Source organism: Morus notabilis, unplaced genomic scaffold (assembly GCF_000414095.1).
Source record: "Morus notabilis unplaced genomic scaffold, ASM41409v2 Scaffold816, whole genome shotgun sequence".
Taxonomy (NCBI): domain Eukaryota; kingdom Viridiplantae; phylum Streptophyta; class Magnoliopsida; order Rosales; family Moraceae; genus Morus; species Morus notabilis.
Window position 1 is genome coordinate 79,562 of NW_010367329.1, and position 17,535 is coordinate 97,096.

The following is a 17,535-nucleotide window of genomic DNA, read 5'->3' on the forward strand; positions in this document are numbered from 1 at the left end:
GGTCGACCGGTAGTGTGCACACCGGTCGACCGGTCAGCTTGTAATCCGGTCGACCTCATAGGTCGACCGGTTTCCATGTGATCCGGTCGACCGCACTGGTCGACCGGTGGAATCAGCTGCGCGAGAGAAGCTCGCGGAAATCAGTCTAAAAACCTACAAATCCTGTCCCAAATCGAAATATTTCAAAGGGAAACCACTATATCTGAGTTCTAGGTCCTAAAACAAGTCCAAAGAACCCAAGATCTCTAATTTTTACTCTAGTTTTACTAAAAAACCATCAAAATCTGGTTTGAACCAAAAATAAGTTTTGAAATTCAAAAACTTGAGATTCAAGAGAGGTTCTTTCAGTAATCTTACCTCGAATCCTTCTCTTGACGTTGAAAACTTCTTTAAATCTTTTCTTGGTTCAAGATCCGTTTGATTTGGGACAAAAATGAGAGAGAGAAAGAGAGAGATGCACGGGAGAGTGAGAGAGAGAGATGCACGGGAAGGAAAAGGAAAGAAAAGGAAAAGAAAAGGAAAAGAAAAGAATAGAAAAAGAAAAGAAAAGGAAAAAGAAAAGAAAATGACATGTGTACAATATTTTAAAAGAGCAGTCCAGAAATGCGCCCATACACACTTCTGGGTTAAAATAAATTACTGAGAATGATTTAAATACCTTGGAACTATTTAAACTCACACGTGTCAGAAACATTTATTAATTTATACTCAATTAATAATCCAGATTAGGCACACTAATAATCTCAATTACCTTAATTGATCTTAATTAATTCTTTAGGGTGTTACAAAACGTCTCCTAAATGATTATTATATATAACATTATGAGCCAATTTCTGAAAGTTTTAGAAAAAATTTTAAGAATCCATTCTACTGTGCTATTCATGTCTTTTCAATGTCTTAAACAACAGTTAAATTGAAGATAAAGATTACCTTCGAGTTTGGCTGAATCAAGGATGAACTCCATAGAGATTATTCATTTAGAGCCCGTTTGGTTGGAGGATTTGTTCTCTGATTCGAATCATGGTTCATGGTTCGCTACAGTATTTTTTCTCATAAAAAACACACGTAAATCGAAAATGATTCTAATCTCATGGTTCTAATCCATGAACCAAACGGACTCTTAGTTATCTGTACTTATCTAAATGAGGGCTGTAAATAGAAGGCTATTCCGACAAGTAAAAGTCTAAGTCCATAATTTGGCATTCAAGAGAGGTTTGGTATGTAGTAATGAGTAAGAATCATATTACTTAGAAAGGGATAGAAGGTAATATGATTCTCAGGAAATATAGATTAACATGTTTAGTTACGCATAAGAATCTTTCTCATATTATTAGAAATATTATTTTATTGCATTTAATTGGTACAAAGTAATGTAATGTATTTCTTTCTTAAAAAATAACTAATTTAAAATAACTTAATACTAAAATCTTATTAATTTAAAAAACAAATTTATAAGCTGCTAAAAAAAGCTTTTTCTAAATTTTTTTTAAAAAACTAAAATTTAAATAAGAATAAAACAGATAGAGTAAAAAAAATTTTAAAAAGCTCAGGCCCTAATCCTTTCCTCTCCCTCTCCCTCCTTTCTCTCTCTTTAATCTCAAACTAGATGTGGACATTCTCTCTCTTTCTCGTTTCAAACTTTCATCTCAAACCAGATTCGCAGGACGAAGATGGCACAATGCTCATGGGCTAGGCAGTGGCCTCAAAGGCGAAGAATGATGGTGCTACAAGGGGTGGGGATGGTCTGTGTTGCTCGGACTTCCGGTGAGGTTAGGAGGGGATGTCCATTGATTGATTGGTGAGGAGAGGGTGTTCAGCAGCCATGGAAGGGATAGGCGAGCTCTAGTGATGAGTTTGATAGGGGTTGAATAGTGGCTATGTTGGAAGTTCAGCGATGAGCTCCGGTGGCGATGAGGGAACTCCGGCGAGGAGCTCCGATGGCGAGCAACAGTGACTGAGATAGAGATGCTTGACAGCTACGATAAGGAGGGAGGAGAAGCTTAGTGGTGATAGGTTGTGATGGGTGTGTGGGTAAGATTCTAATGATTTTGAGATTCTTAGGAATTTGAATAACACCATCTTGGTGGTATTCAAATTACTCAAAATGAGAGAAAGTCAATCCTTCCTAAAAATCTAAAAATTACAATTCTTGTACCAAATATGGTAATCTTGTAAATTCTCATTCTCATTCTTAATATTACTGTATATCAAACGCCCCGTATTGCATAATTTTCTCCGTATTGTGAAACTCTCAATAAACGTAACTCTTATATCCAGAGTGAAACACCTATAAATTTATTTTGGTCTTACTTTTTACAATTTACTTTTATTGTTCCTTCATAAGAGATCAACTTGGATGAGACTATGTGCAAGTTCATCTTGTTTGGCAATTTTTCACCATCAATAATGCTCCCTAATCATTTTATTGAAGGATAAATATCTCTTAAAGTGTATGAGTCTAAATTTTTAGGTCTTACTTTAGATTAATATTCTTTTTAATCAAATAACTATATTATTTAAAAGGTATTAATTAAGAATTATGAGTAAAATTCAGATCCATGTACTCTAAAAATAAGTTCAACAATTTTCTATTTTATTTTTAAATTAGAAAAAAAAATACATAGGGCCCAAAATTTTTTTTTTATAGTTATACATAAGGCCCAAATTAAGCAGTATAAATAAAGGATAATATTGACAAGTATTTTTTAAAAGTATTTGGTCAATATTTTTATCTTTTATTCTTGATTCATAATATTTTTAGTCAAATAATTACATTAATAAAATAGTATTTATTAAGAGTAAATAAAGGGTAATCTTAACAAATACCTCTTAAAAGTGTATATATCAAAATTTTTATTTTTTATTTTTGATTCATAACTTTTTTAGTTAAATAATTATACTAACAAAATAATATTTATTAAAAATAATAGGTAAATGTCCATACTTATACACTTTTATAAGTAAATTTTCTTTTTTTTTCATAAATTGTTTAATAAATCTTATAGAAGTTCAGAACTCATGAGTCATGACAAAACAGTTAGACCACAAATCAACAATGAAATACTCGTGCCACTTGGAACCTAGCTAAGATTTTAAGCTTAATTTATATATATATATATATATATATTTGTATATACAAAGGTCACTCATACACAACCCCACTACCAAACTACTGACCGGCACGTGTCAAACAGCCATCCACATTATCCATCCATGATTTTCCTTTGGCAATAAATGTGTTTTTTTTTTTTATAGAACCTGTTACTGTATTAGTTTTTTTATTATCCAGCCAAAAAAAATCATTTTTGTTAAAAATATGTGTTTGTTGCGTAGCAAGAATATATGGATATAGATTGGGGTATTTTGGTAATTAGAAAATTGCTGTTTGGTTGACAGATGGGAAAGAAACTCGTGAGAGCATGTGCAGAGCAGATAAGCCGCGTCACTAGGCGCCAAAACGACAAACACGTGACTATTTACATTTACATATTTTAGAGGGAGAGAGAAATTTTGCCCATTTTTGCGCCTTTGTTTTGAGAGAGTTTCTCTAATAATTTTTTAAAAAATATAAGTTCTCTATTTTTAAGTGTTAAACACGTATTGAAAATTAGGCATTTTTTATCTAGAGATCTCAAAAAAAAAAAAAAAAAAAAGGGCAGTGAGACCTCTATTTTTAATCGTTAGATTAATTTTGTACACATATGTATTAAAAATTTATAACGCATTGCACAAAACATCTTATTACGGAGTTGACCGTTAAAAAAATAATCTTGTAACACCCCTAGGTGGGGGTTACGCAATAAGAATAAAATACGAGGGATAAACGAAAATAAAAATAAAATATAACTCCTGAAATATAAACAATAAGTGCCCATGAGACTTTTAACGACAAACTCATGATTAAAATCACAACTCGACAAAGAAAATTAAACCAGAAATCCACAGTACAATGTAGCACCAAGTAAAATACTAAAATAATACAACCATCATCAGTCACATCCATGTTGAAAATAACCCAGTCAGAATCTTACATAAAAGAAGAAGACCAAAAGAAGGGATAGGTCTCCAACACGTGCACACTGTGAAACGTCAACTCCTCGTCTGAAAGATTACACTGCACACCACCTGGGGATGGGAAGAGAAAAGGGGTGAGCATGAAATGCTCAGTAGGAGGACTATTACTCACTTTTAGTTTTATTTAGTTTTTCAATTAAACCTGCATGGTTAGTAGTTTTTATGTTTTATGTATAATGAGTCAGATGATCAGTATCAGTGAGATAACCTAATCCGTACGCTCGTGACGAAAAAGCCCCCAAAGGGCGCGGTGATTCAGAGGCACTGATAGCAAGGAGCTCTATCTCGGCGTCCCTACCAGATCAGTTCTCGAACCACGGGTCAGGGTGAACTGTCGTTCCGAGCCCTCCCCAAGACGCAACCACTGTACAGTAACCTTGGGGATTCTCAACCCCGGAGAGCGTCATCACCTCTCCCCTCTTTTACCTTTTTTGGTTCACACCCAGGGATGGTGAACGGCCACACCTACTGTTAGCACACTATCTCACTATCGTGTCCGGTTTACATTCTCCTAACCATGCTTTTGTGTCAGATTCTAAAATTATGTCAAAATCTCTTGGCCACGCTGTACATTACAGGACGGGCCCCCTAATGGTTCTGTTTCAAGTCATATCGTATAACAATAATAAATAAGTTTGGTATACAATTTCAATCTTCTCAAATTTAACAAAATAAATTAAATTAAATTAAATTCCACAAAAGTTAAGTAATAGGACCCCTACCTCAAAACGGATCGTCAATCGGAAGTCGAGAAGCTGAGAAACGAAGCTTCGCCAAAATCTGGCCACCGGCGGTGGCGGTACGGCGGCGGAGCTTCCCGGTGAAGAATCCCGTGGCAGACTTGGGTCCTACCCCCCTAAATCAATAGTTCTGAATCCAATGGCGATGTAAATTTTACCAAATTCGGCCTCTAACAACTCGGATCAAGATCCTCAATTCTGGCTGAATTTTGAGTCTTGAATCTTTGTTTTTTAGCCACGGATCTTCAAAATTGATTGAGGGCTTTCATTACCCGTGAGATTCTGAGTATTTTGACACCAAGATCACGATGATCCAACGGCTAGATCACCGGAACCATCCTCCCATTTTTCTCACGGCGGCGGCGGTTCGTTTTCCGGAAAGCCAATGGCGGTGACCACGGCTGGTGGCTCAGAACGACTCGTCGGCTCCTTCTGAAGCTAATGAGCTGGGCGGTGTCGTTCACGGCAGCCGGAGGAGGGAGGTACGAGGGCCGCAGCGGCGAGAAATCCGACCACCACGGGCGGCGGCGCTCCGGTCAGAATCGAGCCGTGCTGCTGGTACGGTTTTTTTTGTCTATTCGCTCTGAGTCTATTGGGACCGAAATCACCTCAATCGGACACCGGACGGCGAAGATATCACGATCAGAAGTTTTGGTGTTTTTCAAAACTTTAGCCGGCGAGTGTGGCGTCGTCCGGCGGAGTTGGCGGCTGGAAGACACCAATCCGGACTCAGCTCGACGAGATCTTTCCAACGAGCCGGGAGGTGTCAAAAACGAACGCCAGAATCTCGCCGGAGGTTGGTCGGCCGTACGTGGAGAAAGAGAGAGAGAGAGAGAGAGAGAGAGAATGAAGAGAGAGAGGGAAAGTGAGAGTTTTCTGATTTGTGAGGATGAGGAACACGCCCAAGTGGCACTAAATGACAGGTTGGGCATGCTGACTGTCAAAATTTTTATTTTTGACCCCTATATTTCTCTTAAATTCGAATTCTGACCCAGATTTCTAAAATTTTCACACTTAAGTATTTAAAAATTTCAAATTGACCCCAAATAAATTTTGGGTTTTACAAATCTAATAGTAAAAAAATAGTGCTCCACTTTAAGAGGTCTCGCCATAAAAAAAATATTTAAAAATTATTAATTCTATATATTTTTTTAATTTAATGTAATTTTTATTAAATTTAATAATTAAAAATAAAAAAATTACCGACAATTTATCTTTTTAAGAGTTATTAGAGGAGCCCCTTATTTTAGACAGCTTGTGATGTATTATCACAACGTGCTTTTTTTCGTTGTCCTTTTTTTTTTTTTTTTTTTCCATTTTATGTTTGGTGGCATTGCAAGTTTCACCAATCAATGCGTATCCCGTTTACGTTCATTTTTCAAACATGATCAACAAAAGAAAAATGTTCATTTTTCAAACATTTGCATATACACAAATTAATTATCAAATTGCTACGGGCTTATTGCATTGCACTTAGTAAAGGTTGTTTTGATTTAATATATTTTCTGATCAAAATAACAAATTAACTGCCTTATCAATTAGTTACTAAAATTTGATTTAAAAAAAAGTAGTCTTATAAGGCCCTAAAGTAGTCTTATAGGCCCTAATGCATGATGTTTCAACAAACTCTGGGTGTTCTTTTTACAATTCAAATAAAAACTCAAATTTTTTTATCAGAGAAAAAATACTATAAAAAAATATTAAATTAAATTTATATAAGATAAAACACTGTAATAAAAAAATTTAAATTGCAATTTGAGTTGTAAAAATAATAAGGCCTCTATATATTCATTTGCCTTTTCCCATCATGTGGGTTAATTCTGTTGCTTTGAGGTTGATTCCCAAAAAAAAAAAAAAAAAAAACGAAAAAGAAAAGAGAGAGAGAGAGAAAAAATACTGCTGCTTTGTTTAATTAATAAGTTTCTTTCATAATCTCCAATATGAATTTTATAGTAAAAACGTATTGAAATATATGCAGTAATAGATTACTAGAATTTTGTCTGCTATTAAGAATTATATGCCATAGTTTTATATTATTGAGTTCAATAAAAGCGCAGAAAATAAATCAAGCAAAAAGATAAAGATTCACCTTGACATAAAATTACGTCTTTTTTCAACCATTATAGTTTTCTCTATGATAAAAAGTAAGTTTATAAGAAAAAACCGCACACCTCACAACTCTCTATTTTTTTTCTAACCTCTCAACTAAAATTGGCGCCCATTTTAATATATATAAAAAAGGGATTTTCTTTTAGATGACAAAAAAATGAAACTACTAGTAGTTTTATTTTTTCAACTGTTATATCTATATTAGAAACTATCTATTCTACATATATTTTAATCTCATTTAATTTTAACAAGATCTAAAAATTAACAAAATAATTTTACTGATAAAACGGTCTATCAAAGACAGTTCCAACTAAAAAATCAACGTCGATTCTTGAATACAATAAATTATTAGGGTATAATTGTTTTTTTTTTCTTCTTCTTTAGACTTCACTACTTTAACATCTTTTCTTGCTACGGAGTAGGGAAACTGTCAAATGATCATCGAAGAAAAGGTTCAGTTACACTATTTGTTAGATGGCACGTGATCCATTAGTATTGATTGCATTTGTTTAATGAAAATTAATTACTGGTAGTGTTTTTTTAGGAATAAACTATTTGTAGCGGTTTGTCTCCTTGCTTATTCATTCAAAGATAAACGGAGGAAGCTTTTCGCTCCTTTTATAAATTTAAATTTTTAATTTAAATTGAGATATGATATTTTTTTAAAAATTTTCACTCTAACAAAAAATATATATTTAATTAAATAATTGAAAGCAGGAAGCGGTATTACGTATTATGTATTTGAATGCTAAACTCATTATTAGAGGTCAGTGTGGATTTACTATTAAGCCAAAGCCTTCAACCGCTTACGTATATGTTCCGTACTATATCATTTCAATACAAAAGACAATATCAACTTCTCTAAAAAAAAAAAAAAAAAAACGATGTTAATCCTTTTAGTACAAAATTAAAGCAAAAATTTTTTTTTTATACGTTATTGGATTTTGTGCTCCATTATATAATACTATAATATACTTTTCGTAATAGTATTTAAGCTATAGAAATTAATTATGCATAAGCTACATTATTTTCTGACTAAAGAGAAATACAAAAGCCGACAATAACCTTGAAAAAAAAAAAGAAAAACATATCCTTGAAATAAATTATTTAATTTATTAAAGTTTCGTTCATTTCACCGATTTGAATTTAAAATTTAAGTTTTATTATAAATAAAAATTCTCAAAAATAATTACATTTAATTTTTTTTATTACAATAAAAAACTCTCATTTAAAATCACATCTCAATTTAAATTAAAAACTTAAATTAACAAACTAAACGGGTCTTAAATTTTATAATCACGAAATACTTTTCTTTAATGGTTCAAGAAAGCTAAGCCATGCACTAAGGGCCGGCTATATACCCTGAAAACTCTTGGGTAGGGCCCATTTTTATTTGTTACGGAGGTTGAATTCCATTTTCGAACTATGCTGGTTTTGACGAGAAACCCAATGTAAGGGGATATTTGGTAAATAGATTCGTACCCTGATTCGAATCATGATTCATAGTTCGCTACAGTATTTTTTTTATAAAAAATACACATAAATCGAAAATGATTCTAATCTCATGATTCTAATCCATGAACCAAACGTCTCCTAAGAGATTCCTCATTATTCATTAAAATTAAGTATCTTTTTTTTTCATATATTTAAATTTAAATTTTTGATTTTGTTATAATATTTTTTGTTTATAAAAAATTTAAAATTTAAACATTAAAATTAAGAATTATAATTTGAGTCTACTTTCTAAGCGGATCTTAATTGTTCTAACAAGTGGAGTAAAATAGCATGCTTCACTGTAAAGATTCCCTTATAATAAGAGTCTTTACAGTAGAGTAACCTATTTTGCTTCACCGGTGGGAATTGTGTTTTTACCGTTTTAATAATTTTTCAATGGTCAAAACTGCAGTAGAAACAGTTTTATGTGGTGCATTGTAAATTTTTAATATGGATATGCACATATCTAACTGTTAAAAAACTAATTCAACAATTAAAAACAACTGTTTCTATTGGGAAAGTAAATAACTTACTCTTTTGCATGAAGTTTTCCAACGAGATATTAGGAGTACGGAGTGTCTTATCAATTTTCTCACTTATAGAGTAATTATCCAATATTGTATTAAGAAAATTACAGTAATCCAAAAGGAAAAAGGAGATAAATATCTCTTAAAATGTATGAATTTAGATTTTTATCTCTTACTTTTAATATTTTTTTTAGTCAAATAACTATGGCCTTGTTAGTTTCACAGATTCAAGTTTTCAATTCGAGCTGAGATGTGACATTTTTAAGAGCTTTTAACTATAGCAGAAAATGTTAAATACGACATGTTTTGAGAAGTTTTAACTGTAAAAATTTAAAATTAAAAACTCAAATCGGTAAAATGAACAAAACCTATATTAATAAAAAAGATATTGATCAAGAATTAAAAATAAATATTTAAATTCATACACACTAAAACTAAGTTTAACCATTTGCTCAAACCCTCCAAAATAACACTTCTAAGTACATATTATAATACACTCTTCTCAATTAAAGATTACCATAAATTAAACTAAATTGTGCACCAAAATAATTTTAGTAGAAAAAATGTCTTCTCGCACAAAGTCGTTTTCCACAACAACTCATTGGGAGTTGTCGGAGTTCGGAATTGGATAGATATCTTCTTAAAGGAAAAAAAGAAAAGAAAAGAAAAGAGCATTTCTTTGAAATACCCAAAAAATTAAAATAAAAGTTCAAAAATTTAAAATAATGTATAGAAACAAAAATAAAAATAATCATAATCATAAATCGTCGTGCGTATTGATTCACGAGACAATCTCCTTCACGTGTGTGATACACGTGTATGGTTTTCAGGAGATAAAAAGAAACTATTCCACCGACAGGTGGGCACCAAAAACTGGTAATGCGTGAGTTAATTCGCGAGAGCACGTGCTAAGTTACCGGACCAGCCGGTCATCTCCACCGGATATATCGGTAACTAACGCATGCACATTTTTTATTCAAGGAGAGAGAGAGAGAAAAAAAAAAAGAAAAGGAATTAACGGTCAATATCTTATATAATACTCCGTGTGAATAAAAATCTGTGTTGTCTGCCTTTTGCTGTAGTTGAAAGCTTTTCTTTTTAATCAGAAACTTGTTTGAGAGGCGAATTGGGTTTTGGTGGGCAGTGAACAAGTGTGAATTTTCGCTTGTTTTTGTTGGGTTTTTGGGGTGGGACTTTGCTCATCTTTTTTTGTTTTGTTTTGTGAGTGACTTTGAGGGTTGAGATGGAGAGAGATTTCATGGGGTTGAGCTCAAAAGAGCCTTTGGCTGTGGTGAAGGAGGAAATTAATAATGATGGCTTCAAAGACTCAGGTGTGTTTACATATATATATATATATAATATGCATATATGAATATATATATATGTATATATATTATAAACATACACACACACACACATATATATTGTGTTCACTTTTGGCTGTTTTGCAAGATTTGGGACTAGAACTCAAATTTTTAGTTGTTGTGTGGTGAAATTGTAATCTTCTTTGGGGCTCTGAATTGTGGGTTTTCTCTGAATTTTTAAGTTGTTGTTGTTGTTGTTGTTACATGGTCTCTGGTGGATTAAGAATTTGTGAATTGAATATGGGGAAGGTGAAACTAAAATGGTTTTCTAATTTCATTTAAAGCCCTTTTTCTTTTAAACCCACTTATAACTGCCAATGAAATTTCAGTTATCTGTTATGAAATTTCTTAATTCAATTGGATTAGATATGGTATTCCTGTATGTTACCAAATTCTCATAACAGTTTAATTTAATTTTCTAGTGACATGTTTATGCCTAAAACTGTGTTAGCAGAAGTTTTAACTGTTTTCAAGCAATCAGCTAAAGAATAATAAGCAACCACAGTAATATCAAGATTTATTCAAAGGTTTAGCATCTTATGGCCGTTTTGAACTTTTTAAGTTATTTAACAATATTTGACTATAAAGGAGAGAGGATTTATGTTTTTTCATGAGAGTATGGCGTTTTGCTAACAAATTATTTGTTTATTGTGTCCAACTAACATTTGTTTATCATCATTTTTTCACGATTTGAAGGTTATACCAAGGGGTCTGTTGTGCAATGGCCTTTCTCAAACAAGGTCTCGGCTTTACCCCATTTCATGTCTTTCAAGGTTGGTCAAGAAGATAAGATTAGGAAGACTACCTCAGAGACACACATATCTTCCGGATTCGGGCCTGTCTCGACTGCAGATGCATTCGACCAAAGCCAAAAACGCGCTATGTTTGAATTCCAGGTCTGTATCATCATTTGCAATTTGGAGTTGGGTCCTAAAATAAAACTAGATGTTAAAGCAAATTGTCTATATGCCGTATTTAGATCTAGTTAATTTTTTGTAGCATAAATAGGATGAAAATTTTTGTGGAATTTTTTCTTGTTTGAATTTTGCACAGATCTTGCTTTTGGGCGTGTTTGGTTTATGTTCATTTAGTAACTTCTTAATGTAACTGGGGAAAGATAATGGTTTCTGCTAGTATCAAAGGATCCTCTTGTTTTGCTTTTTTCTTATTGGTTTTTGGTCTTTTACCGTCTAGAAATCCTTCAATCACGATAGGCAAGGTGGTCCTCATTTTTCCCTGACAGCTTATCCTGTGCAACATGATATGTATTCTGTGCACCGTCCTCATGATGTGAAGATGTTTTCAGTTCCCAATCAAGCAATTTCTGTTTCTATGGGCAACCCTTTCTTGAAGGATCAGTTTCCCTCTGCTGGACAGAATTTGGCTGCTGCCACTACCATGAAGCAACAATTGCTCGGAGGAATTCCCGTGACATCCCCGCACATGGTTCTTCCAAGCGCTTGTTCGATTGCTGGTATCACTGAACCATGGTAATTTTGGCTTTAGGCTTCTACTACAAATATAGAATTTTCTAGGAAATGTAATTTTAAAACGAAGGAGCACCACTTCTAATGTGGAATATTTCTGCAGGAATAGTTCCAAGGCATCTGGATCTCCTGCTCAGTTAACGATCTTTTATGCGGGCACCGTCAATGTCTATGATTGTATCTCCCCTGAGAAGGTTCTCTCTCTCTCTCTCACACACACACACACGCACACACATATGCACACTTGTGCCATTCTGGTTATCAAACCTCAAATGGGTCATGTGATGGAAAACTTATCTGGGTCGTCTTTTACAGGCACAGGCTATTATGTTCTTGGCTGGGAGTGCGTCATCCATGCCCTCTAATGCAGCAAACCTGAAAGCTCAAGTCCTGGCACCAAGCTCAAAGTTGGGAGCTGCCGACGGTGTTCCCGTGAATCAGCCAATGAATACATCCAATTCTCCTCTTTCAAGCCCTTTGTCCGTGTCTTCACATACCAGTCCCCAGTCAGGGAGTGGATCCACTTGCACTGATGAGCTGATGGCAGCTAAAACCACAGGAATTCCTACTACTGTTAGCAAAATGGAGCCTCCCAAGATAATGAATGCAGTTGGATCTGTTCCCGCAACTGCTATGATGCCTTCAGGTATTCTACCATTCTTTATCAGTAGTTGCAGCAAAACAATTCATGATTGTTTCATCTAATACGAGCTTATATCTTCTTTTCATGCAGCCGTTCCACAAGCTCGCAAAGCATCCTTGGCTCGGTTTTTAGAGAAGCGCAAGGAAAGGTCAGTAGTCATGTAGATATTTTCTGCTGGTTCTACTTAATATATGCTTCATAACCGTTATTTCTACTGGTCTTTGAAAGTCTTAGCAACAGTTTAGGTCTCCATTTTTTATTGGTAAATACCGAGAAGGACCCTTCCGACCTAAAGATTGTTTCATCTTGCTCTCTAAGCTACTACACATAATTATAGATTGATTGTTTTGATGTTCTTTCTTCAAAATTCGGACTGCATATCGTTTACCGTTTGTTTTAGGATCTTCTCTTGAACAGTTGCTCGGTCCCTATGCTAAAATGTTAATGCAAACGAGCCGAGAAAGTTAATTTTAACTTGAGGTCTTGTGTGCTTTTTCATTGCAGGATGATGAATGCAGCTCCTTACAACCTCTGCAACAGCTCTTCGGAATGCACCGCCGCTGAATCCAATGGTGCAAATTTCGCTGCAAGTCCGGCTGCAGACTCTTTTCGTTAGCAAGGAAAGTAGCTGAGATCTGTGATTCAAATTATTGGAAAACGATTATTGCAAAATTTTATGTAGCAAGTGAAATATGTAACAAATGGTTCTTGTTACTATTCTTCAAAAGTGAACTGTTTTTATCGTTCGACTGTTTTTAGATTTTTAAGTCTTGACAGTCATTATAATATGTAGATGATGGGGTTGGAGTCTTTCCAACACTATTTTTAATTTTGGAAATTTTAGTCAGGATTTTTGCCTCCCGGCTGTAGAACATTGGGCACCATTTTGTGTAACTAAATATAATTTCTTTTTTGTATTGTGGAAATAAATACCAACTTTAAGTTATTATATTTAGATGTCCCCCACTGGTATTTTCTTCCTCAGCTATCTGGTCTGAAAAGCTTTTGCGTGGTGAATTTAGAACTCGTTTAGTTCATTGATTTAAATTTTTAATTTAAATTAAGATGTGATTTTATGTGAAAATTTTTACTGTAATAAAATGTGATTATTTTTAAAAGCCTTTTATTATAGTAAAATTTAAAATTTAAATTCAGTAATTAATCTTCCTTTCTTCTTCAGCTGTGTTTTTGAATGTTAATTGATATTATATCAAAAATGAAAAAGTATAAAAAACTGACAGAACTTACATAGATCCGGTGTACAGGATGCAAATCTTTCAAGCAAAATTAACCAAATTTAACAAACAAAAGTTTGCAAGGAATTAACCAAATTTAACAAAAGTTTGCTAGGAAATTAACAACATCAAATCAAGATTTGACATTTTGACCCTTCTACAGAAGAACTCTCCCTTTTCTAACATATTGGTCTCTAATACTATATATGTTTATTGGAAATATCCCACGTCGTAAAACAAAAAACAAAAATTACAATTTAGGTCTCTGCCACTTGATGATGAAAATATTCGATTTCAAGTGTTAAAACAACGATATTAGCTAATAGCTGGGATTTTTATTATCATTATTATTATTTTTTTTAAGTTGTTGTAGTGACTTTGTTTGGACCACAAAAGCTTGTAGCAGCTCTGTTTATTAGAATTTCACCCTCATAAATAGATCAATTTACACAGTTGGTTAGCCAACTTTTTTTTTTTCCTTAATGGGTTAGCCAACTAGTTACTAGCCTGTCTGGACTGTTACCCGAAATTCCATTTGATTTCAGTCGATAATAATTATCTTTTTTAAGTACTTGGTTTTGCACATCACTTACGAAACTAAACGTGTGAATTGAATTTTCTTCTGTTTTCTATATTATTGGCAAACAAGCTTGTCTTCAGTTGAAGAGGACAACCAAATTAAGATAATCTAATATACGAATTTAGAAAAAAAAAAAAAAAAAAACCCCCTCTACTACTTGTATATTATGAACCTTAAATTTACGCAATATTTATTGTTAAATTTATACCCTATATATAGTTTTTTATTTTTATATTTTGTGAAAATTAATAAGCTTTATTATAAGCTTAATTATAAAGAATTAGTTATAAAAATAGAACTGACCAATGTTGTTTTATGTGTGCGTCTAATACTCAAAGAGGTATCACGTTCTTTAGGTTATCCAATAATTGTGTGGACCATTTTGTATCGACAAAGTTGTCCACTTGATGGAAATAAATTTATTAAAGCCATGATTGAGATAGGAACCAATGCCTTCTTACATCATTACCTGCATTTACTGCCCTATGCTAACTTTTTTTTAAAAAAAATAAAAGGGTATCTTGTAATATAATCTCTCTGTCTCTCTTTTTTTTTTTTTTTTTTTTTTTTTAAAAAGAAGTATAATCCAATTAATTTTTTTAATTCTTTATTAAGGACATCACAATTTGCATGGCAATTTGCCAAATTGCAGTGTACATAGTGAGATCCATTTCTTTACATGCACATGCTTTTCTGTAAAAGCAATTTTATTATGATAGTCCCATTACTATTAATTATTAGCCTGTCATATCAGACCACTTTTATATTTTAATTGTCTATATTGATAAATAAAATCTTGAACATTTCTATTTTTATTTGTTGTTTTCACAACTAATTCCTCTACTAGTAAAAATTTTCACGTAAAGCTATAGCATAAGAGTATATGATAATTAAAAACTAGTTACGATGCCCACTGGGAATACTACAAGAATTCTCCTTTCCTGCTCTAGATTAGATACGGCATTTCTTTTTTTATAAAAAGAATATTTCATCCTTGAAAGATGACATATTTGCTTTGATACGGGCAATAGTGAAGGGGAAAAAAATAGAGACTCCTAAGGGTAGGACCGGTAATATGGGTCACGACACGATAATATGATTCGAAAACGATACAAATTTCGCGGGTTAGGGTTGAAAAAAAAGGAATTCAGATCATAATTGGGTCGACTTGAAATTAACACGAAAAACACATTTCAATTTCAGGTTGGACCCGCCTAACCCGAATACGACACGAAACTCGTAAAAAAATTAAAAAATACATATATTTTTCATTACATATTTTTGATTTTATTATGAACTTGTGATAGCATAATAGTTATACTTAAAATCTTATATTATTATTTGCTTAATTTTAATGGATATTATTGTATTTTAGTATGTTATGAATTTTAAGTTATTTCTAATATGTAAAAGACTAAATAAAAGTATACAATTTTCGTGTCAAATTCGGGTTTACGGGTCAATTTCATGTTACGTGTTATTTTCGTGTCGTGTCGTGTCAACCCGTAAAGTGATCGTGTCGTGTTCGTGTTGCGGTTTTTAAAAAATTTTGTGTCATGGGTTGTGTTTGGGTTGACTGTAAATTTAAAAAGAAACAATCAAAACACGACACGTGACACAAATTGTCATCCTTACTTAGAGGATAGGATCTTTTTACAAAAAATAAAAAAATAAAAAATATATATAAGTGAAACTATCTTATACGCTCACGAATAGCTCGTTTTTCTGGCAGGAAAAAAATAGAAAAAATAGATATCCTAAAAGAATTATACAGTGGGTGCAATAATATTATCAACTATAAATGTACGATTTAAATTGATCGATGGTCATGAAGCTGGTGTAACATTATTGTTCAAAGAAATTCTCTCATAGTATTCAACCTCACATGATGGTCATGGTTACTGATCTTTTACTTCTTTTAGGTGCTCTACGATAAAAATTCCATTAATGTTATAATTTGCAAGGAATAATAGCTTCTGCTCTCTTAGATATACATAAGGATAAAAATATCAGTATCGATAAAAACATTAGTACTCTAGTTTTACAGAAATTTAAAAAAAAAAATTAATATTAGTGGAAATATCAGAGAAAAATCATAAAAATTTACATGAGAACATAATATTCCTAATATTTTATAGTAGAATAACTATTAAAAAGATTCATAAATAAATAAATTTTGCATAAAAAAAGATAATATATATATATATTAGATTTTTTAATACTAAAAAGAAGTTTTATGAGGCTCAAACATAGTTTGTAATTTCATTTTAATTTAAACAATATTAATGCCATGATATACTATTTGAATAGTAATGAAAATAATTATGAACATGCCACGAATAAGAAATTTACAAACAAACAAAAAAAAACTTTAAACGACTGATATTTTTATTTTTAAAACTTTTCAAAATTTTCTCCAAAATTTACCCAAATTATAGTACTATATGCGTATTGATATCGTTATCATGATCAATATTTACTTATATTTCCGATATTATCTTTGAATATTTTGCCGAAACTAATTTTGTGGCGGAAAAAATTTCAGGACATTCAAAAAATCAAAATTTCGAGTGAAATTTACAACAATGGATATGGAACAATATTTCTTAGAAAAGGGTCAAAAAAAAAATGTGTGGATTAGGATAGCTAAAATAAGAGTGCGTGTCATGCCACTATGACGGTGGGCAGACATGAAATTGAAAGGATGATGCAACAACATTGCCACCATAACACAACATTCACGTGCGCAGATAACGACATCATTCAGCTGACTACCAAAAACAAGTGGCTGTCGTGTTTAGAAAAAAAAAATTAAATGGCTGTGATTTTAAAAATCTTTTTTTTTTTTGTTAATTCTCTAATTACAAGAAATATGATTTGAGAAAAGGTTTTCCGGTGATCGGTAATTCAGTCACGTTTTCAATTTAACGCTATTTTTAGTAGTGCGGGGTCCGCCTTTGCCCACATGACGTGCAGTTTTGTCAAATGCCTCTAACCAATCAATGAAAGACTTTGCTTTGCAGTAATGTCTTGCCTTGTCACGGCTGTGGTGTCAATTTCTGGCTTGTCATTGCGTCCTGAGTAAGCTTTTTCACTTTTCATAAACGAATATACACCAAGCTTTTTCACGAATATACACCACTAAGTTCAAATAATTACAATCACCAATCAGTCTTACACACACAAAGACTCCCTCCTTAATATCATTGTCGTTGTGTAGAATTCTCTTAGTGACCTTGTCCAGCGAGCGCCACTCGACTTCATTCCTTAATATCGTTGTCG

The 17,535-nt window shown here is 32.7% G+C and overlaps 1 protein-coding gene across 1 annotated transcript; it reads left to right on the forward strand.

The window, feature by feature from the left end:
* Nucleotides 1–9,991: 9,991 nt before the first annotated feature.
* Nucleotides 9,992–13,387, forward strand: LOC21387505 (protein TIFY 6B). Its single transcript, XM_024174933.1, has 7 exons — nucleotides 9,992–10,275; nucleotides 11,005–11,204; nucleotides 11,503–11,798; nucleotides 11,899–11,989; nucleotides 12,111–12,441; nucleotides 12,529–12,586; nucleotides 12,943–13,387. Exons 1-7 carry the CDS (start codon nucleotides 10,188–10,190, stop codon nucleotides 13,052–13,054), a joined length of 1,176 nt encoding a protein of 391 aa, XP_024030701.1. The 5' UTR covers nucleotides 9,992–10,187; the 3' UTR covers nucleotides 13,055–13,387.
* Nucleotides 13,388–17,535: the final 4,148 nt, after the last annotated feature.